Here is a 21,142-nt window from a genome sequence, read left to right as displayed (position 1 = left end):
TAAGTATTCCTTCAGCAATTCCACCAATTGCGTTACCTGCTTGTGCTCCCATCGCCGGATTACCTGCTTTAGTACCTAATACTCCACCTATGATAGTTCCTGCCGTTTTCGCTACTGGTGCCAAAAAGTTTGCAACGGGTTTAATAATATTTTTATAAACCCAACCCGCAGCTTTCTTAATTCCATCCCATAATTTTTTAAAGAATCCTGCCGCCATTTCTGATTTAATATTAATTAAAAAAATATATTTCATCACTTATATTCTAATTTTTATTTAATGATAAATGAAACCGATTTTAAAAATAAATGAAACAGAGGAGGAAGAAATAAATGAAAGTGAAAATGTTCAACAAAAAATAAACGTTGTTAAACCAATTACTGAAATAAAAATTTTTTCATCTGTTGAAGAATTTAATGACTATTATGCTAATAATAAAAAATTATTTGAAGAATTGACAACGTGTAAATTGAATAAAATGTTTAAAGTTGATGGATTCAAAATTTCAAAAATAAAAGGAGTGGTTAGTTTGAAATCTATTCCTCAATCAAGAATCACCTCATTAATGAAAATAGATGATTTAACAAAAAGAATAGAAGAGATTGAAGAAAGAATGAATCAAATAATTGATTTCATAAATTCAAATAATCATTAGTTTCTTAAAGTTCTATGTTGAACTCATCAAATTCTTCTTCATCATTACCATTACCTTTAGCGAGTTTATTTACTCTTTCAACTTTATCTTTTGATAGTCTTGCGTTTAATTTTTTCTGAAGTTTTTCGTTACCAAGTTCTAAAATTTTACATGGATGATATTTAAACCCGTTAAATTCTTTTTCCTCAGTTTTAATCATTAATCTACAAAGAACTTTAGTGAGGTGGTTTTGTTGTTTAAACCATTTATCCTTAATATTTGTTATAAATTCAATATCCGGAATTAATTCCCAAATTTTTGAATTTTCGATTAATTTACCATCAAATGCAAAAGCAATGGGTTTAATATTAAACTTACCTTTATAAAATAAACTTTGTATGTAATCATCAAAATAAACGTCTACTTGTTTAACCTGGGTGAGAATTGGTGAAAGTTTATTCATTAATTGATTTACAGTCACGAATTTAGAGCTGTTCATTTCATACAAAATAAAAAAATAAAATAATAAACATAACTAAGTTTTAATTTTTCGTAAGACATGAATTTTTAAAGTTTATTTTTTATTCATGAAAATAATTATTTCTAATTTCTTTTACTCTCTCGTATATACTAGATTTAAAGAATTCAGAACATTTCCCATAATCTCCTAAATGTTTTCTTATCCCTAACGTGTGCCAGTTATTATATGAAACTGAATAAACTTTATCTTTATCTTTACACCTTTCATCACTTCCAATATATTTATATCTCAGTTTTGATTTAGCATTTTCATATTCATTAACGTTTAATAATTCACAGTCTTCCTTTTTAAATTGATGTTTAAGATATTCAGGATTTAATACTCTACGTTTATATGCTCCTAACTTAGTTCTAAAGGTTTTTCTACAAAATTTAGGAATTCCATCCTCTTTAATGTCATCAATGATTTCCATTTCATTATTTTCAATTTCTTCTTCTCGTTTATGAGGTCTTTGATTATGACTCCATTGATTCCATGAAATTAAATATTCTTTATCATTATATTTATACCTCATTAGCTTATTTTGGCTTTCATATTCATTTAATAATTCACAATCTTCATTTTTAAATTGAAGTTTAACCCATTCAGGATTTAAACAATGTTTAATTAATCGCGGAATATCTGACATCATCTATATATAGCTTCTTTTATAAAAGATAAAAAAATAAATTATTTTAAAATTAATGTTAATTTTTTTAATGATTTATAAATAAATATTGTTGTAAACAGAAATTCATCAAAAGTGACACTTCAGAAAAGCTAAAATATTGAATTTTTGGAACTTTTGATAGAGCACGTTTTTAAATATTAATTAAAGTAAATGTATATTTTGTAAAGATTCTTTTTAATAAAAAAATAAAATTTTGAAGAAGAACACAAAATCTTCTGAAAAATAATATCACATAAACTCATATTATTTTCTAATATATAACTATTTTATATAAAAATCAAATTCAATGATCTTAAAAGCGAAGGATAAACCTCAAAATTTACGAATATAATGAGTGGGAATATAATGCTTATCTATCATAAAACCATATGAAATATCAATTTTTGCTTTACGCCTAATTTTTGACGACAATTAGCAAAAAATGTTAAATGTTAACACTCAGTCCATTTGAATATGAAAAATAAAATTGACTTTGATTAAATGTTTTTATTTATCATGCAATTCTTCTTGCGACCAAAGATTTGAATAAAAGTTCAAAAAAATATAAAACCAAAAATAATTGTTATAATTTAAATGAAGAAGTAATTTAAAACGATTTTATTTATGATCAAATTTTATATATTTTTTTGGATCAAATCCATTTTAATAGAATTTATATACTATTCATCTATTAGTAAACACTACCGTATATTATTTTTTAAGCTATCTTATTTTTTGAACTTTTATTCAAATCTTTGGTCGCAAGAAGAATTGCATGATAAATAAAAACATTTAATCAAAGTCAATTTTATTTTTCATATTCAAATGGACTGAGTGTTAACATTTAACATTTTTTGCTAATTGTCGTCAAAAATTAGGCGTAAAGCAAAAATTAATATTTCATATGGTTTTATGATAGATAAGCATTATATTCCCACTCATTATATTCGTAAATTTTGAGGTTTATCCTTCGCTTTTAAGATCATTGAATTTGATTTTTATACAAAATAGTTATATATTAGAAAATAATATGAGTTTATGTGATATTATTTTTCAGAAGATTTCATTCTATATGCCTATGAAAAGTACTCTCAAAACTAACTTTTTCCTAATTATAATTAAATCTAGAATATTGTATTATGCTTAGTATTATTTCATTTTTCTCATTCAATTCAGAATTTACAAATGTCAAAAAATTGAGAGCTGTCACTTTTGATGAATTTCTGTTTATTACAATATATTTTAATGCATCGTCTATATATAGATGTAACAAAAAAAGTCACTAAACCCGTCATCCTACTACTCCGATTATTACATTTGTAAACAAAACTGACATATGTCACTCAATGAAGAATCAGCCAACTTTATAATTCAATCTGCAATTCGCAAATATGAAAAAAGCAGATTGATTAAAAGTCAAAACAATAATATTATAAATGAAATGGAAAAGAATCACAATATCTTATCTGAATTCCAACATGCAATTTTCCAGGCCGAAGTCCAAAAGAACGAACTTGATAATAAAAACAATCAAATTCGAGAAAAGAAAAGCCAATTAATGCAATTGCAATCTACTTATTTAAGCAAATTAACTCAGAAATCGCGCCTGATTAATCATAATGATCTTGCATTGTTTCCCAAATTAAATGAAATCGAAAAATTAATATTTTCTATCTCTGAAACTGCAATTGATTCTAAAGATAATTCCATTCAACTTTCTAGCATCATAAAAACTAACGATTTAATTCATCAAATACTGCAATCCTTAGTTCAAAGTGATGATTCTACTATAAATAAATTTGCTCAAGATTATTCAAATTTTTATTCTCAGCGCAAAGATTTATTAATCCAACTTATTGCAGATAATACAAATTAATTATATCTTATTCTATTTCTGTAGATGTATGTTTTTACTTTTATAAAAAATTATTAAAATTAAAAAAAAATAAACAATTTTTTATTGATAAAGATCTATGAATATATGTCAGCTTATAAAGGGTGTATTTAGCTGAAAAACTTTAAATCGGTTGCCTTATTTGTATCCAATGCTTCGTTTTTATCCAATGAAAACGGCAGAGGAGATTTAAGAATCGTAGAAGGCTTAAGATCTGAGTTACTTCCAGGGGACCAAAGAGGGAAAAATGGGCTATCTTTCATTAATATTGGTGACATTTGCATGAAAGGAGACATTAAAAGAGGTGTCTGAATTGCTGGACTTGGAATAGATAAATCTACTCCAGCAAGATCTGGCTTAGGGATTTCTTTTGAAGATTCATCTTGAGAAGGTGATTTATCTTCTTTTTCGGAAGTTATCTTTGGTTTCTCATCTTCTGTTGAATCATGATTTGGTATATCTTCAAGATTTTCTGGTTCTGGTATTGAAATTGAGATTGATGACTTGGATTCAATGATTGGAGCAACATCTGGGGCATTTGAAGCTCTCTTAGGCTTTCTCCCACGCTTATTTACAGGTGCTTCGCCGCGAGCTATTCTTTCGAGTTTTCTTTTGAGAGAGGAATTCCAACGATTTTTGACTGAATTATCAGTTCTTCCAGGAAGTAATTGTGCTATTTTTGCCCATTTGTTTCCCCATTTTTGTTGATGCTCAATTAAAATTTTATCTTCTTCAGCAGACCATGGTTGATGAACAAGATCTGGAGAAAGATTATTGACCCATCTTTCTCGACATTGTTTTCCAAGACGACCTGGTAGTGTTGCTGCAAGAGATGACCAATTTCTGGCTCCATGTTCATTAACCCACTGTGTGATAATTTCATCTTCTTCTGTAGTCCAGCTACCTTTAATCAGCTCCGGATTTAAAACCTTATTCCATCGATCCATTACTTGTTGTTGGGTTTTATTTGGAAACTTTTTCGCAAAAATTTCTGGATTTGCGATTTTTTCATTTTCCATTAACTGTGAAAGAATATTATCCTCCTCTTCTGTCCAAGTTGTTTGAGATGTTTTTGTAGAAACTCTCGTGCGAGCTCGTGTCGGTGCCTTAGATGACAATCCAGAACTTCGGCTCATAAACTTGTCAATTTTCTTTAGTCACCGTTTATTTTTAACTTTCCTCCAATGAAATCGTGTATTCCTTTAAGATTTACATTAGGAAATTACAATCCAAAATATTGGAAATTTACTAGTGTCCCGCGTGAATCATAAATCCTCTCATTTTAATATTCGCAAAACATTAATTGTAATATAATTTCCACAAACTTATTCCAATTTCGCTATGGTTTTAAATTTTGTTGACTAAGTCATAGTCCGAGCGTTTTAATAATGATTCATTTGATTTAATTCAGATATTACAATTTCAATTCAACACATAAACGATTTTATTCAGATAAAAAATTGAATAATCTCCCTATATGTATTGAAATTACTTAATCCAAAATATTATAGTTTGAATAAAACATATATTTTAATGGCGTAACAGTTAAAAACAGTGTAACAAACCCTAGAATTCATCCAACAAGAACGGTTGTTGAAAAGATCCAAGGTGTGATGAATCACCATATGATGTAATATGATTCATTCCGTAAGATTCATCCTTCACGCTTTCTAATAGAGTTCCCCAGGATAATCCTGGTTGTTGTCCGTCTATTGGAATTTCAACTTCAGCGCCGTCAGAAACAGGAAGAATTGTTTCTGGAGGAGGTGGAGTCGCAACACCATATTTCCTGACAATATTTTCAAGCTTTTGGACTTTTGATATTGTCTGGTCTATTATGGCAAGAAGGAGATCTTTAAGAGGTTGGCTAAGCCCCCTAATAACGGGCATTTGGACGCATCGAGTTAATTGTTGACCTGGCTCATTTGTCCACTCGATTCTCATAACCTTTTGCGTGAGAACATTACGTCTTCCGTCAGAAAGCATATTTTCAATCGCTTGAATTTGCTGCAATAACTCTAATGGAACAAGATGATTGGCAATTGAGTTTCGAATCTCTGTTTGAATGCTATCAATATTGATAAGTTCTGAATCGAGGTTTGCAAAGACTTTTAGAGCGTATTTAAGCTTTTCGCTCGATAATACTTCCGATTCAATATTAGATACCGCGCCGCACATAAGACGCCACCAGGCCCATACATCTCTCACTGATTCTTCAACAGTCATTCTCTTTGGCTGCCCGCTGAGATAAAGCCTGACATGACCTCTACCGGCAGTTTTAGAATGAATCTGGAAGAAAAAGTCGGCACTACTATTTAATGAGGCGGCTCTTACTTGAAATCCTGCTTGATGAGTTGCATATCTTTCAGTAAAAACTTTTACACCATTTGATACGAGTAATTCAATAAAATGGTCGGAGATTGATTTGACTTTTGCATTTCCATAGTCGCAAATGAAGAAATGAACAACAGGAGCTCTAGGAACTAAGACATTAGGAGACATAGGAGGAGAAGCCGGTGGCAAAGCTTGGTTAATCATTGAGTAGGGTGAAAATGGAGAGGCATTCACTGGTGCCTGACCTAGATTTTTTGGTGTTCCGTTGTTATTTGTTGCTACAATGACTGTTTTATTTGGTCGAGTGATAACTATTGGCGCTGTGATGGTGAGAAAATAAAATTGAGTAGTTTACATTATTCCCCATGAATTTTTTTGAGAGAGATTTTTTGATTTGAATGATTTACAGGCGAATTAAAAAATTTTCAGAGTTTTACAATGGGCATTATATGTAGCATGGGATTTTCACATTTGAAAATTTTGGGATAACATGAATTTTGCGATATTAATTTAGGTATCTACTGGGTTTCCACACTCTATCCAATAAGTGAAATTGCGTTTACTTTGATAATTTTGCAATTTTTGATATTTTTTTTTTCTCTCTCTCTCTTTGAACCTTAATCAATTAACAAGTTAAGCACAAGGATACATTTTTGATGTGTTATTGGCAATATGTGTTCTATTTGAATCTCATGAATAATTATCAATTATTTGAATCGTTCATATTAGTACATCAGGATATAAATGAAGTTAAAAGTAAAGACAAAAGCATTAGCAATATAAAAAGAATTAAAAGGATTTACAAACAATATTCTTATTATTATAATATAGGTTCTTATGTCCAATATGAAATTCGATTTCCATGAGTTAAATATATTTGCCTTTCATATTCTATAATCAGACCTATATATTCTTCTTCGTTGAAATCAGCAGCATCAGCTTCGCAAATTGGTTCTGAAATTTCAACATTGCAAAGCCTTCTTCTCTCAATTTGCTGGTCTTTTTTGATTATCAGTATATCATTTTCTGCAGCAAAGAACCTTCGAAGTCCTGCAGAAATATTAATCTGGAATAATTTATTAGCTTTTTCTCTGTTTTTCTCCAGTAATATGATATCATTTGGAGCTATTGAGAGAATAATGAAACATTGAGTGGTAAAAAGTTGCATAATTGGTTTGTCAAATAATTCTGATAGAACGATTTGATAATTTGTGGCAGAAATGCAGTATAATGTTCTCCTTGAAGTAATGGCAAAAATAGCATCGATATTTTGGTCAACAACAATACTTGTAACAGTTCCACGAATCTTTTTGGTTGTTGAAACAACCTGAAGTTTAGGAGAAGCATCAGGAGCAATAGAGCAGAACTCTATTTGCGAGTTTTCTCCGAGAATTACTTCAAAAGCATCCCTGGTGTGAGGATCTGTATTAACTGCGTAACTTTCTATGAGAAGAGGAGAACATCTCTCTAAATCTGGGCTTGTTTGCATTCGGATAAGCAAATTTCTTGTAGAGGTCAGGGCTAATTCAACCCATATATTTCCATGAGAGAATAATGTAGGTTGAAAGAGTGCTTCTGTTGTGGAATATCTTGTTGTATGTTTAATGTTGAGTTCATGACGATCAATCCTAAGTAGCCAACCGTCAGCTGAGGTGCAAAGTAATGTTTCTCCACATACTGATATGCCAGTAATTCTGCCGTAATTATTTTGAGGTAACATCTTACGGAAAGTCGGTTTCAAAGCAAGATTTCTCGAGATTGATGATACACGTTTGTTTAAATCGACAACTTTTTTCATTAGCATTTCTTTCATTTTGTTCATTCGTTTGTCAATATCCTGAGCAGTTTCGTGAAATTTTTGCATGATTTTTGCTTGATCCCTTTGTGCATCTTGAATTTGGTTGCGAAAAGCTACAAAGTAAAATGATTGTTGTTCAAGAATTCCTGAAATTTTTTCTATTTCCGAAGAATGATCAAGAGAAGTTTGTTGCTTTTTATCTTTGACTTTAGAAACTGGAGTATTCGAAGATTCTCTTTCCTTTTGCTCTTCTGGATTCATTGAGAGAATAGTATCAACAGTTCGTCGTACTTTTAATGATAAAAGAGGAGGTCGTGCTTGAATTCCACTCATGTAAATAACGATTTTTATAGTTTACATGTCAAATTTTCAAATTGAAATCCAATATAAATAGAAACGAAATTTTCAGTATCCTTTAACTAGACATCAAATTAAATAAGTATAGTTTATTTATTTTCCGTATTTTTTAGCAGGATCCATAATTGCAATAAATTCTGCCTCACTTATCATACCATCTTTATCAGCATCAAAGCGGTCAATCATTTCTTGCAATTCTGCTTCTGTCATTTCTTCACCAAGTTCTTTTGAAATTCTACGAAGATCTTTGATTTTAATATGTTCATGATCCTGACTAAAGAGTAAAAATAGCCTCTTTATGTGTTTAAGTGGGTCGCGTTTTGCAACCAAATTTGAACAAACTGTAAAGAAATCTTTCTTATTGAGTGCGTGCTTTCCTTTACTATCATATGTCTTCATAATTTCTTCGATTTCTTTCTCTGAAACTGTGAAACCCATTGCACGAAAAGCAGTCTGTAATTCTTTTTCGTCGATACTTCCACTCTGATCGGCATCAAAAATATTAAAAGCTTCTTCTATTTCTATGTATTGATCCTTTGTGAGGCCAAGAGATGATGCTGATTGGCGTGAACGGTGGCGATGCTCGGACATTGGATTTTCTGTTATCGTTCAATGTAAAGCATTAACGTCTTTACCTTTAATTCAATTTTGTATTATTTTAATCTCAAATGTTATTAAAGATAAATACTTTATGAATGATTTTTGAAATAAAATATTCAATTCTATATTTCAGAAATTTGACAAATGAATGAAAATCAGATAAGGAGCTCACTACAAATCATGGACGAGCTCCAGCAGCAGCCAATATGGAATGTATTCGAAAACATAGATTCAAAATTAGCTGCTGACGAAGTTAATCATCCATATTCATTCGATCAAATCTATGGTAGGCTCGAAAAAAAAATTTATCATGATGCTCATGAATGGATTAACGAAATGAGGAATACTTTTTCCGTATATGCAGATATTTTTAAGCAAGATGAACTCAAACGAAATATAATTAATAAATTATGGCAAGAATTTGAGTTTTCATTGCGTAGAAACTCAATCGAAGACTCTGAAATCATATCTGAAATCAAGGCTATTAAAAAGAATCTATCTGACTGGACAAAAAATAATTCTGCCGAAAAAATATCAATTATTAATGATAAATTAGAGCCATATTCAAAGTTCTACAGTTTAGAATTAATATCTGACATAAATGATTTACAATTGCAAAGATGTATTAGGATGCTACGGAGTAGAAATTTATTTATAAAAATAGCAGCATTTATTCATAAACTGCAGCCAGAAGCCGTTATAATGAATGAAATTATCTCAATTCAGTATGATATTCTTAGTCCGGATAATCTTATGTGTGTTAAAAAATTTGTTGCTGATCTAATTCAAGACGCTGCCAAAGGTGTTATAGATCCATTTGAAAACTGCGAGGAAAAAAATCGATTGTTTGTATTATAATCTTTTTATATTTATTATTTTTATAAAATTTGTTAAACATTTCATATAAATTTTTGATAGCAATAATCAAAGTAGTTTATTCAAAGCAGAAAAATAACATATTTTTATAACTCCACAATGGCGGTTTTTCATGGTCATGTCATTTTTGATCTGGTCAAGATCTAATTTGTCAATTAAGTATGTATTAAACTTGGCGCTGAAGATAATTTAGGATCTGTTCTGATTAGGATGATACTTTTTATCCGAGCCGCCTTGGTTTTTCAAAACAAACTAACACACAGAATATTCAATTTTATACACAATCATAAATAGATGCATTTAACTCTATCGCAATAAAATTGTCATTGCCAACGGAGTTATCGCTCCAACTTGAATATAATTTAAACATTTTTTATACTTAATTAATTTTTCTACCTTTTTATAAATCTGATGTCAATACAATTTTCAATCACTTTTTAATTTATTTGTATACATTAGCTCATTTTCAAAATACTGTTGTTTTCAGAAAATACAAAAAATAAGAAATGAAGTATATCAGAGATCTTTTTGGAAGACATAGACTTTTTGATATCTAGTCAGTTCATATTCGATATGAAGGGTGCACCTGTATGTACGTTTATTTGAGAGGAGGAGGATTACTCTCTCAATTTTGAGGGATTCGTTAGTTTATTTTCTCGATGAATATGCAATAAAATTTGATTTTTACCTTATCAATATACTTCATATAATATACACATGTTCATGTAAAAACTTTTTTCCAAAATCCTTAGGAATTAAAGGATTTTTGAATTTTAAGAATTTTTTTCGAATTTTTTCGAAAAAAAAAATATTTTCAGAACAGCCTTAACGGCTAAGATTTAGGAACAATGTTAAGTATCAAAAAGAAAGGAGGTCTGATATAGACAACATATATCGTTGAAGGTTGAAAAAATCTCTAATATTTGAGCCAAAAATTTCAAATTTTAATTTTTTGAAAAAAGAGGCCACCCGTATGTACGTTTATTTGAGAGGAGGAGGATTATATTTTTGAAAGGGTGAAACATTATGAATATGTTAATTATATAATAATATGTATTATTATAAAAAAGAAAAAATAAAGCACGTTAAAATTGACTGATCTTTTGGCATCGGGATTGATCGGGAAATTGGGATCAACTCATTCAATTTTATCCCGATTAATCGGGATAGATTTCAATACTTTACGGATCGGAATGATTTTAGGTGAAGTGAAAATTTAAAAAATTCATATCTTTCTTTATATTTGTTTCTAAGGGTATTCATTTATATAGCATTGAAGTATATATTATTAGCTATCATTACATATCGGTCAGGTTTGATTTGGACTTAGGATGTGTAATGCGAATGCAAATTATTATTTTAATTTATAATTAAAATTGTCCAACTTGTAGTATAGTCTCTAGCAATGTACCTGTCACACTATGGTAGGCTTTAAACTTGATTTTAAAGAACAAGCCAAATAATCAGATTTTAAATAATGAGAATTTAATGTAGTGAACACTTATTTAAGTTCGTGAATGAATCTATATCCTTTAGTAAAATACAATTGAATAGGTTTACACTCAAAATATATGAGTTTTTATCTTCTAGATATTTTATCGATTTCAAAATTAAAGTCAAAATCGATGTTATAGTGTTTATAATAATTGGGATTTGTCTGATTGCATTATGACATTATTAGAATGTTTGAAATCGATTTCTTAAATTTCAAAATAATCATATGTATCAAAAATTTAACATGTGATAAGATTGTTATATGATTATTTTTTCGGCTAATGATATGTAAACTAGTAACAGCATGTAGAATGAATAAGAATAAAAAGAAAATGAGAAATTATTTAGTAAAAATTGAATAAGAAAAAATTGAGAAGTATTCAAAAAAATAATGAATTATAAAATATTGGTTTTATATAGTATATTAATATTTCAAAATTTTATTTTTGAATGTGTTTGAAATGAATTGAGAAGATTTTATATGAAAATGTATTTATGAAAATTGCAGAATGAGATTATTATAAAGAGTTAACAATAGGTAATATTAAAAAGATGGTGAAAGATGAAATAAGATATTAGATGAAGAAGAAAATAATAAAGAAATAAAAAAGATAAAGAATAAAAAAATAAATTTATGATAAAAAGAAAGTGGTGGTTAAATGTAATGTACTGTGAAGTTGCGTTTAGAAATATTGAGAAAGGTGAAAGATAAAAGAATATGAAATTAATTGAAAATAAAATAGTTAAATTAAGTAGGGAAGGCAGTGTTTGCTTTAATATTATATGTAAAAGAGATATTGATATAAGGTAGAGATATAATTTAAAGTTTTGAATCAGAATGTCTTATTGAAAAACAGATTTGTCTGATCACAAGCACTTAAGACTTTTATAACAATAGAAATGTGTTTATGATATTGAAATAGTCAAATTACAATTTTTTTTCTAAGATGTCTATTGAAAAACAGATTTGTCTGATCACAAGCACTTAAGACTTTTATAACAATAGAAATGTGTTTATGATATTGAAATAGTCAAATTACAATTTTTTTTTCTAAGATGTCTTATTGAAAAACAGATTTGTCTGATCACAAGCACTTAAGACTTTTATAACAATAGAAATGTGTTTATGATATTGAAATAGTCAAATTACAATTTTTTTTCTAAGATGTCTTATTGAAAAACAGATTTGTCTGATCACAAGCACTTAAGACTTTTATAACAATAGAAATGTGTTTATGATATTGAAATAGTCAAATTACAATTTTTTTTCTAAGATGTCTTATTGAAAAACAGATTTGTCTGATCACAAGCACTTAAGACTTTTATAACAATAGAAATGTGTTTATGATATTGAAATAGTCAAATTACAATTTTTTTTTCTAAGATGTCTTATTGAAAAACAGATTTGTCTGATCACAAGCACTTAAGACTTTTATAACAATAGAAATGTGTTTATGATATTGAAATAGTCAAATTACAATTTTTTTTCTAAGATGTCTTATTGAAAAACAGATTTGTCTGATCACAAGCACTTAAGACTTTTATAACAATAGAAATGTGTTTATGATATTGAAATAGTCAAATTACAATTTTTTTTCTAAGATGTCTTATTGAAAAACAGATTTGTCTGATCACAAGCACTTAAGACTTTTATAACAATAGAAATGTGTTTATGATATTGAAATAGTCAAATTACAATTTTTTTTTCTAAGATGTCTTATTGAAAAACAGATTTGTCTGATCACAAGCACTTAAGACTTTTATAACAATAGAAATGTGTTTATGATATTGAAATAGTCAAATTACAATTTTTTTTTCTAAGATGTCTTATTGAAAAACAGATTTGTCTGATCACAAGCACTTAAGACTTTTATAACAATAGAAATGTGTTTATGATATTGAAATAGTCAAATTACAATTTTTTTTCTAAGATGTCTTATTGAAAAACAGATTTGTCTGATCACAAGCACTTAAGACTTTTATAACAATAGAAATGTGTTTATGATATTGAAATAGTCAAATTACAATTTTTTTTTCTAAGATGTCTTATTGAAAAACAGATTTGTCTGATCACAAGCACTTAAGACTTTTATAACAATAGAAATGTGTTTATGATATTGAAATAGTCAAATTACAATTTTTTTTTCTAAGATGTCTTATTGAAAAACAGATTTGTCTGATCACAAGCACTTAAGACTTTTATAACAATAGAAATGTGTTTATGATATTGAAATAGTCAAATTACAATTTTTTTTTCTAAGATGTCTTATTGAAAAACAGATTTGTCTGATCACAAGCACTTAAGACTTTTATAACAATAGAAATGTGTTTATGATATTGAAATAGTCAAATTACAATTTTTTTTTCTAAGATGTCTTATTGAAAAACAGATTTGTCTGATCACAAGCACTTAAGACTTTTATAACAATAGAAATGTGTTTATGATATTGAAATAGTCAAATTACAATTTTTTTTTCTAAGATGTCTTATTGAAAAACAGATTTGTCTGATCACAAGCACTTAAGACTTTTATAACAATAGAAATGTGTTTATGATATTGAAATAGTCAAATTACAATTTTTTTTTCTAAGATGTCTTATTGAAAAACAGATTTGTCTGATCACAAGCACTTAAGACTTTTATAACAATAGAAATGTGTTTATGATATTGAAATAGTCAAATTACAATTTTTTTTTCTAAGATGTCTTATTGAAAAACAGATTTGTCTGATCACAAGCACTTAAGACTTTTATAACAATAGAAATGTGTTTATGATATTGAAATAGTCAAATTACAATTTTTTTTTCTAAGATGTCTTATTGAAAAACAGATTTGTCTGATCACAAGCACTTAAGACTTTTATAACAATAGAAATGTGTTTATGATATTGAAATAGTCAAATTACAATTTTTTTTTCTAAGATGTCTTATTGAAAAACAGATTTGTCTGATCACAAGCACTTAAGACTTTTATAACAATAGAAATGTGTTTATGATATTGAAATAGTCAAATTACAATTTTTTTTCTAAGATGTCTTATTGAAAAACAGATTTGTCTGATCACAAGCACTTAAGACTTTTATAACAATAGAAATGTGTTTATGATATTGAAATAGTCAAATTACAATTTTTTTTTCTAAGATGTCTTATTGAAAAACAGATTTGTCTGATCACAAGCACTTAAGACTTTTATAACAATAGAAATGTGTTTATGATATTGAAATAGTCAAATTACAATTTTTTTTTCTAAGATGTCTTATTGAAAAACAGATTTGTCTGATCACAAGCACTTAAGACTTTTATAACAATAGAAATGTGTTTATGATATTGAAATAGTCAAATTACAATTTTTTTTTCTAAGATGTCTTATTGAAAAACAGATTTGTCTGATCACAAGCACTTAAGACTTTTATAACAATAGAAATGTGTTTATGATATTGAAATAGTCAAATTACAATTTTTTTTTCTAAGATGTCTTATTGAAAAACAGATTTGTCTGATCACAAGCACTTAAGACTTTTATAACAATAGAAATGTGTTTATGATATTGAAATAGTCAAATTACAATTTTTTTTCTAAGATGTCTTATTGAAAAACAGATTTGTCTGATCACAAGCACTTAAGACTTTTATAACAATAGAAATGTGTTTATGATATTGAAATAGTCAAATTACAATTTTTTTTTCTAAGATGTCTTATTGAAAAACAGATTTGTCTGATCACAAGCACTTAAGACTTTTATAACAATAGAAATGTGTTTATGATATTGAAATAGTCAAATTACAATTTTTTTTTCTAAGATGTCTTATTGAAAAACAGATTTGTCTGATCACAAGCACTTAAGACTTTTATAACAATAGAAATGTGTTTATGATATTGAAATAGTCAAATTACAATTTTTTTTTCTAAGATGTCTTATTGAAAAACAGATTTGTCTGATCACAAGCACTTAAGACTTTTATAACAATAGAAATGTGTTTATGATATTGAAATAGTCAAATTACAATTTTTTTTTCTAAGATGTCTTATTGAAAAACAGATTTGTCTGATCACAAGCACTTAAGACTTTTATAACAATAGAAATGTGTTTATGATATTGAAATAGTCAAATTACAATTTTTTTTCTAAGATGTCTTATTGAAAAACAGATTTGTCTGATCACAAGCACTTAAGACTTTTATAACAATAGAAATGTGTTTATGATATTGAAATAGTCAAATTACAATTTTTTTTTCTAAGATGTCTTATTGAAAAACAGATTTGTCTGATCACAAGCACTTAAGACTTTTATAACAATAGAAATGTGTTTATGATATTGAAATAGTCAAATTACAATTTTTTTTTCTAAGATGTCTTATTGAAAAACAGATTTGTCTGATCACAAGCACTTAAGACTTTTATAACAATAGAAATGTGTTTATGATATTGAAATAGTCAAATTACAATTTTTTTTTCTAAGATGTCTTATTGAAAAACAGATTTGTCTGATCACAAGCACTTAAGACTTTTATAACAATAGAAATGTGTTTATGATATTGAAATAGTCAAATTACAATTTTTTGGGCGAAAAAGTATCTTAAGGGTATAGTAAACTCAAAATTCTAGAGTTTTGAGAGTGCCAATAAACTCTATAGGCCTATATATATCTATATTTTAAAAGAGAGGTTACGCCATAATATTTGATATTATAAATTATTAATTCAAAATAAAAGTAGAAAATGAAACTAATTTTATTCTAACCTATATAAATATATCAATAATCTAAAATGATTATAGTCTGAACTATATTTTACCAGATTATCAAATATAAGAGAAATGAAATAAGGCATAAAAATATCATAGCATAATTATTGGATAAATGCATTAATAAATTATTTATATCATAATGAGAAAAAATCAAAATAAGAAAATGAGCATAATAATAATTTAATTAAAAACAAAAACAATAAATAAAATGTAATTTTCGTTAATCAAAGTCATCAATGTCTTCGTCTTCTGATTCCCATTCGGACTTGAAAACTTGATAATCTCCTCCTGGTACACTCTGAATGGATTTTTTGTATTTGTTCTGTTTTTTAGAACCTTTTGTAACAGTTTTTTGTTTCAATATCATTTTAGAGTAACAATTATCTTCAAATGATTTGACACAATCTTCTGGAAGTGGGGGAAGATGTAATGCTTTTTGTATATCTCCGAGAAAATGCTCTGGATCATTCCTTTCTAAGATTGCAACGTTAACTCTAATGTTAATGTTCTTCCAGGCTCTTGATTTGTCCAAATAGCATGCAATTTTGGAGTTAAACGCTTCATTCATGCAGGTAGATCCAATGGAAGAAACTTTGGAAACTATGGGTGTCCATTTGTGAACCCAGTCATAGAGCATGAATTGAAGTTGGATCGAATTGACACCTTTTTGCCATTCAAAGCATTTGTAATTGTGCGGTTCGCAAAAAGAATGATTGCCTACGTAATGGTAGACACAATTCTCCCACATTTTCGTACGTTTGTCAATATTTTCTTCGGCAAAACATGACCAAAGCCACATACTTAGGCTTGCATTCAGACCCCAGAAAGGTCTCTCTATTTTAGTTAGTATACAAGTCTTGGGTATGGTGGCACTGCGTTCCACTTTACCCAATACTTGAAGCCATAAACTTTCTCTAACTTCTTAACGTATATTTTACAACATGAACGCAAAAACTAACTTAACCTTAAATATTTACAAAGCCGCCAACAATTTCACCTCACTATCGTTCTCACTAACAACTTCACTAATGTTCTCATAAATTTTCCTCAATATCTTCATCATCAGTGTTAACCCTATTGTAGTCATACTTGAAGCCATAAACTTTCTCTAACTTCTTAACGTACAATTTACATAACTTACCTTCGTCATCGTATGGTTTAATGATATAACTATTTCTATCTTTATACACAGTCAATGAAAAGTCAACTGGTCTCGGATGTATTTGAAAGAACATGTTATGCTCAGGAAGGAAGAATAAATGTTTAAATGTATGTTTGTTATATGTTTTGATTTGTATGAGTTGCTTTTGTTCTGTCATTTACATAAAAATAAAATAAAAATAATTTTAAAAAAATAAAATAAAAAATAAATGATATCACCACCCTCACGCGTATGAAAACATAGCACAAAAATAAATTTAGGTGAAGTAGTGAAATCTCACCTCTTTTTTCACCCGGTTTTCACCCACTTGAATTCATTGCTTTATAACTCTCTTCCTTGGTTTCTTTTTAGTTGCTTTCTTCACGTCTGTCTCCAACTTGACTGTCTTTCTTCTTCGTCCATAATGATACCAATTACTTCCACCAGTCAATGGGTCAAATGGTCGTTCATAAGGGTTTCCATACATTCCATAAGGTCCGTATGGATAAACCGCTGGTGGAGAAGAAACATTTTCTTTAGTTCCATCGACTCTATTTAAATGCATTGTTTCACCTTTCATCTGGTCATTAAAGTCTTTTGCGTGTTTTGCAAACTCATCGTCCTTTCCTAAAGCATTTTCTGACTCAGTCGCAACCAAATTGGATGCTTTATTTATGAGCCCTATTTTATTTAATCTTAACTTCTTTGCAACCCAGCCTCCAATCTTTCCTTTATTTGCATCTAATGTCTTTGAAACCCTTCCTCCACTCATTTTATTTACTGCGTCATAAGCTCCAAGTGCTTTTGCTCCAAATGCTAATGCTTTTGTTCCCATTGCGCCTAAAGCTGCCCAAGCTACCATTTACCCCATATTAAAATCATCTCTCTTCAATATTATCTCATAAAAGTTCTCGTTACTGGAGAAAGTCAATGAAACATAAACATTCTCACGTGCTTCACCCTCACCGCTTTGCGGTCTATCTAACTTCTTTCTTATCTCATCTATTCTCAATAAAATATCTGAACAATTGCTAACATCTTCTACAACTGTTATTTCATCATGAACGACCTTTAAGAACAAGCTCATTTAATATGCAATTAAAATCATCTCAATAATGAGTCCATCCTTTCCATCTTTAGGTAGCACAACATCTTTCATTGAAGAAGGTTCGACAAGTCTTATGTTAAACTTACTGACAAAGTTTGTTATACTATAATGCTTCGGTGGCGAATACATGTAGTTTGAAAGACATAATATAGATTCTTCAGCAAATTCACTTATACTGGATTTTATAACAATGTTCTCACGAGACCAAACGCCACCAATTGACAATCTTGTAAGCAATCCTGCTGAGCCTTCAACTGTAAACGTCGATGGTAACATTCCACGAAGGTCATCTATTGACATCTTTGAGTCACTGAATTTAAATATTTTCTTAAAGCAATCGTCATTATCTAACCATGCAATAGCTTTGAAGTTTTCATTCGAATATACATCTGCTTCATTAAATGTAAAACCTGACTTCTTTGCAGAGACGATTTTAAAATCTATTGCATTTGTTTCAAAATTATATACTATGGTAACTTCTGAAGGTAATGGGTGTCCTTCTGCTATAAGTTGTTCTTTCAATACCGTTTGAAGCTTTGTGTTAAAAACTTTCATGTCATCTCCTGTATCTAAGTTCACATACACAGCAACAGGGAAACTATCTTGCTTCTTTGTTTCATCATTATATCTCAAAACATTAAAGTTCTTCAATAATATTGTCCTTCCTGCTGGAATACTTCTAACTTGTCTTATTTCAATAGCTTTCTCACCTCCTACATACTCTACCCCAGTGTCTTGGATATTCATAAGTATACTGACTTTCTTGAATTTTGGTAGGTTTCATCATAACGTGTTCATAGTATATCTTTATACTCTTGTCAGTTAGACTCGGTGCTATGTTCTGAATATTTCTGACTTGCATTTTTAATGGAGATAAAATGAAGCATTTAATACATGACGTAGATGAAGACATGAATGAAACTACAGACAAACTTAACTCTTCTCTTATTCTTCCTTTCAGCAAAGATTATGAATTCTGTTCAAATGGTGTGTATTTCTATTGTGGAAAGATGGGTTCAGGTAAGACATTTAACCTCATTCGTCATATACTCATAACAGAGCGTTTAGGAAACGACTCTTACTATGACTAAATCATTATATCAGCAACTTCAGACTCTATGGATTCAACAGCGAAAACATTCATGAGTAAAGTTCAAGCATCTGTCGTTAAAGTTCCAGATAGCGAACTCATTGAATTTCTTCAACGTTACATTCGACGTAAGAGAAAATATTATGCTATTGTAGAGTTCATACAGTCAGGAATGCAAAAGACTTCAGAAGAGATGGAAAGAATTATTGACAAACACCACTTACGTCAATACTCAGGAGTTTACGATATGAAACGACTGACAAACTACATTCTATCAAAACTTTCAAAATACCCCTTCAAAAAGTATCCTTCAAACACTCTGCTCGTTTGTGACGACTTCGCCGGAAAAGGTTTAGTGTCAAAACCAGACTCACCATTAGCTAACATCATAACTAAAGTCAGACATTACCATTTAACTGTAGCAATACTTATGCAAACATGGAGGTTTTTAGCTTTAAACATAAAACGTCTCATAACTGACTTCGTTATCTTTCAAGGTTTCTCACGCTATGATATTGAACTCATTTGGAAACAGTCAGGTATAACATTACCTTTTGAAGAAATTTGGGAAGCATATAAGTCTCTCATCTCTCCTCGTTCATACCTTGAGATTCATATCATGACTAATACCATTAAAGTCAAAAATATTCCATGGGAACGACCAACATTGTTTTAAAGTTTAACCTTCAATTGACTGATGGTAAACAAATTCCATGCATCTCTGTCGCCATTTCTGTTAATATTTTTGCTGTCATTCATATCATCCACTTCCCCATCCGTTAGCTTTTGAGGATATGCGTTAGAATAACTGTTCTTAAATGAAGGCTTTTCACCTTTGAGAGCATAAACTCTATAACTTTCTGCATACTTTATGTTTGAACCTCCTGAGCCATCATTGACATAAATTTTTATAGGCTTCCACCCTTTGTTCATATTCCTGCTTCTTCCCTTTGCTCTTTTGTTCAGTAGTTCTACATCTTTATACACAGCTCCTGTCTCAGTGAATTCAACAATATTTTCATTCGTTAGCTTTACATTCAAACCCTTGTCGAGTATGTTGTTCATTTCATACATATAAAAGGTTTTTATTCTATATGAAATGAGAAGCAAATCCATCTTAGCTGGTGCCGTTAATGTTCCAATTGAACCAACATCAAATGTTGACTCACGAACGACAAACAATATTGTCATAAAGAACTATAGTTCAGAATGTTTGAAAGACAAAGAACCAGATCTTAAGTCGGTGAATTTAAACACAGCTTCAAACGCTAACGCTACATCAGATGTTAAGTTAGAGTATCCACCACTGGACCAAGTTCTTTCAAGAGAAGCCAACGACAACCCTTACACAAATGTTCAAACAAATCCTTCAGATAACGTAGACCATTACCTTCTTCAGTTATACCAAACAATTTTACTCAAAGACGATAAGAAGCTTTTGACAAATCTTATAAGTAAGAACCAAATAATTCTAACAAAGGAGGACCTTGAAAATATTATATCACGAATAACAGGAAAGCAATGTGTCATTGACTATCTCGACCCTGAAATCGAATGCTGTGGTCAAACTCCAATATTCATGAAAATAGGTAACATCCGCATCATTGAAACACCAGGTACTCCAGGAGTTGAGTTTAAGTATAAATATTCGAATGAATATACAAAACTTTCAACAGAATATAAGCTTTGTTTGAAATATGTTTTAGTAAATTAAAGCAATTTGTAATATCTATCCAAAACTTCTTCAACAGTATCGAACTCATCTTCATAATGCAAACCTAATCTTATTGACTTGGTGCAGTTTTCACTAACACAATATAGCGCTTTGCGCTCGGCGCCTTTGACGCCTTTTTCTGTTCTCTTGACTGACATAACTAACTCAT

General features: G+C 29.3%; 11 protein-coding genes and 1 pseudogene across 12 annotated transcripts, besides 9 other annotated features; 4 read left to right on the top strand and 8 right to left on the bottom strand.

Annotated features, from left to right (window-relative positions):
- Positions 1–1,890: 1,890 nt before the first annotated feature.
- Positions 1,891–1,928: a mobile genetic element.
- Positions 1,891–1,928: a terminal%2Cinverted (terminal inverted repeat of Banshee-A3 transposon ID:TVAGG3_0251240).
- A 1,090-nt stretch (positions 1,929–3,018) lies between these two features.
- Positions 3,019–3,055: a mobile genetic element.
- Positions 3,019–3,055: a terminal%2Cinverted (terminal inverted repeat of Banshee-A3 transposon ID:TVAGG3_0251230).
- Positions 3,056–3,145: 90 nt separating this feature from the next.
- Positions 3,146–3,719, top strand: TVAGG3_0251220 (uncharacterized protein; the record flags this gene model as incomplete). The annotated part of the gene is made up of 1 exon (XM_001293141.1): positions 3,264–3,698. One exon carries the CDS (start codon positions 3,264–3,266, stop codon positions 3,696–3,698), a length of 435 nt encoding a protein of 144 aa, XP_001293142.1.
- A 107-nt stretch (positions 3,720–3,826) lies between these two features.
- TVAGG3_0251210 (RNA polymerase II transcription regulator recruiting protein) lies at positions 3,827–4,852 on the bottom strand (the record flags this gene model as incomplete). The annotated part of the gene is made up of 1 exon (XM_001293142.1): positions 3,827–4,852. One exon carries the CDS (start codon positions 4,850–4,852, stop codon positions 3,827–3,829), a length of 1,026 nt encoding a protein of 341 aa, XP_001293143.1.
- A 399-nt stretch (positions 4,853–5,251) lies between these two features.
- On the bottom strand, positions 5,252–6,397 carry TVAGG3_0251200 (uncharacterized protein; the record flags this gene model as incomplete). Its single annotated transcript, XM_001300638.2, has 1 exon — positions 5,283–6,254. One exon carries the CDS (start codon positions 6,252–6,254, stop codon positions 5,283–5,285), a length of 972 nt encoding a protein of 323 aa, XP_001300639.1.
- A 488-nt stretch (positions 6,398–6,885) lies between these two features.
- TVAGG3_0251190 (uncharacterized protein) lies at positions 6,886–8,181 on the bottom strand (the record flags this gene model as incomplete). Its single annotated transcript, XM_001300639.1, has 1 exon — positions 6,886–8,181. The coding sequence occupies one exon, from the start codon at positions 8,179–8,181 to the stop codon at positions 6,886–6,888; it is 1,296 nt and encodes a 431-aa protein (XP_001300640.1).
- A 90-nt stretch (positions 8,182–8,271) lies between these two features.
- On the bottom strand, positions 8,272–8,806 carry TVAGG3_0251180 (calcium ion binding; the record flags this gene model as incomplete). The annotated part of the gene is made up of 1 exon (XM_001300640.1): positions 8,299–8,796. One exon carries the CDS (start codon positions 8,794–8,796, stop codon positions 8,299–8,301), a length of 498 nt encoding a protein of 165 aa, XP_001300641.1.
- A 143-nt stretch (positions 8,807–8,949) lies between these two features.
- On the top strand, positions 8,950–9,740 carry TVAGG3_0251170 (bromodomain family; the record flags this gene model as incomplete). Its single annotated transcript, XM_001300641.1, has 1 exon — positions 8,950–9,663. One exon carries the CDS (start codon positions 8,950–8,952, stop codon positions 9,661–9,663), a length of 714 nt encoding a protein of 237 aa, XP_001300642.1.
- Positions 9,741–12,013: 2,273 nt separating this feature from the next.
- Positions 12,014–15,735: a mobile genetic element.
- A 19-nt stretch (positions 15,736–15,754) lies between these two features.
- Positions 15,755–15,776: a mobile genetic element.
- Positions 15,755–15,776: a terminal%2Cinverted (terminal inverted repeat of Kolobok-1_TV transposon ID:TVAGG3_0013400).
- Positions 15,777–16,140: 364 nt separating this feature from the next.
- TVAGG3_0251140 (uncharacterized protein) lies at positions 16,141–16,557 on the bottom strand (the record flags this gene model as incomplete). Its single annotated transcript, XM_001300642.1, has 1 exon — positions 16,141–16,557. One exon carries the CDS (start codon positions 16,555–16,557, stop codon positions 16,141–16,143), a length of 417 nt encoding a protein of 138 aa, XP_001300643.1.
- A 220-nt stretch (positions 16,558–16,777) lies between these two features.
- Positions 16,778–17,395: a terminal%2Cinverted (terminal inverted repeat of Maverick-1C transposon ID:TVAGG3_0250980).
- Positions 16,778–21,142: part of a mobile genetic element that runs on past the window's edge.
- TVAGG3_0251130 (protein of unknown function, DUF4107 family) lies at positions 17,396–17,923 on the bottom strand (the record flags this gene model as incomplete). The annotated part of the gene is made up of 1 exon (XM_001300643.1): positions 17,396–17,923. One exon carries the CDS (start codon positions 17,921–17,923, stop codon positions 17,396–17,398), a length of 528 nt encoding a protein of 175 aa, XP_001300644.1.
- On the bottom strand, positions 18,149–19,031 carry TVAGG3_0251120 (annotated as a pseudogene). Its single transcript has one exon. A coding segment is annotated over exon 1 (883 nt).
- TVAGG3_0251110 (protein of unknown function, DUF4106 family) lies at positions 19,432–19,935 on the top strand (the record flags this gene model as incomplete). The annotated part of the gene is made up of 1 exon (XM_001300645.1): positions 19,432–19,935. The coding sequence occupies one exon, from the start codon at positions 19,432–19,434 to the stop codon at positions 19,933–19,935; it is 504 nt and encodes a 167-aa protein (XP_001300646.1).
- On the bottom strand, positions 19,932–20,333 carry TVAGG3_0251100 (uncharacterized protein; the record flags this gene model as incomplete). The annotated part of the gene is made up of 1 exon (XM_001300646.1): positions 19,932–20,333. The coding sequence occupies one exon, from the start codon at positions 20,331–20,333 to the stop codon at positions 19,932–19,934; it is 402 nt and encodes a 133-aa protein (XP_001300647.1).
- Positions 20,359–20,973, top strand: TVAGG3_0251090 (uncharacterized protein; the record flags this gene model as incomplete). The annotated part of the gene is made up of 1 exon (XM_051228040.1): positions 20,359–20,973. The coding sequence occupies one exon, from the start codon at positions 20,359–20,361 to the stop codon at positions 20,971–20,973; it is 615 nt and encodes a 204-aa protein (XP_051113026.1).

This window comes from Trichomonas vaginalis, chromosome IV (assembly GCF_026262505.1).
Source record: "Trichomonas vaginalis G3 chromosome IV, whole genome shotgun sequence".
NCBI lineage: Eukaryota > Parabasalia > Trichomonadida > Trichomonadidae > Trichomonas > Trichomonas vaginalis.
The sequence above is the reverse complement of the archived record's forward strand: the minus strand, read 5'-3'. Positions and strand labels throughout refer to the sequence as shown.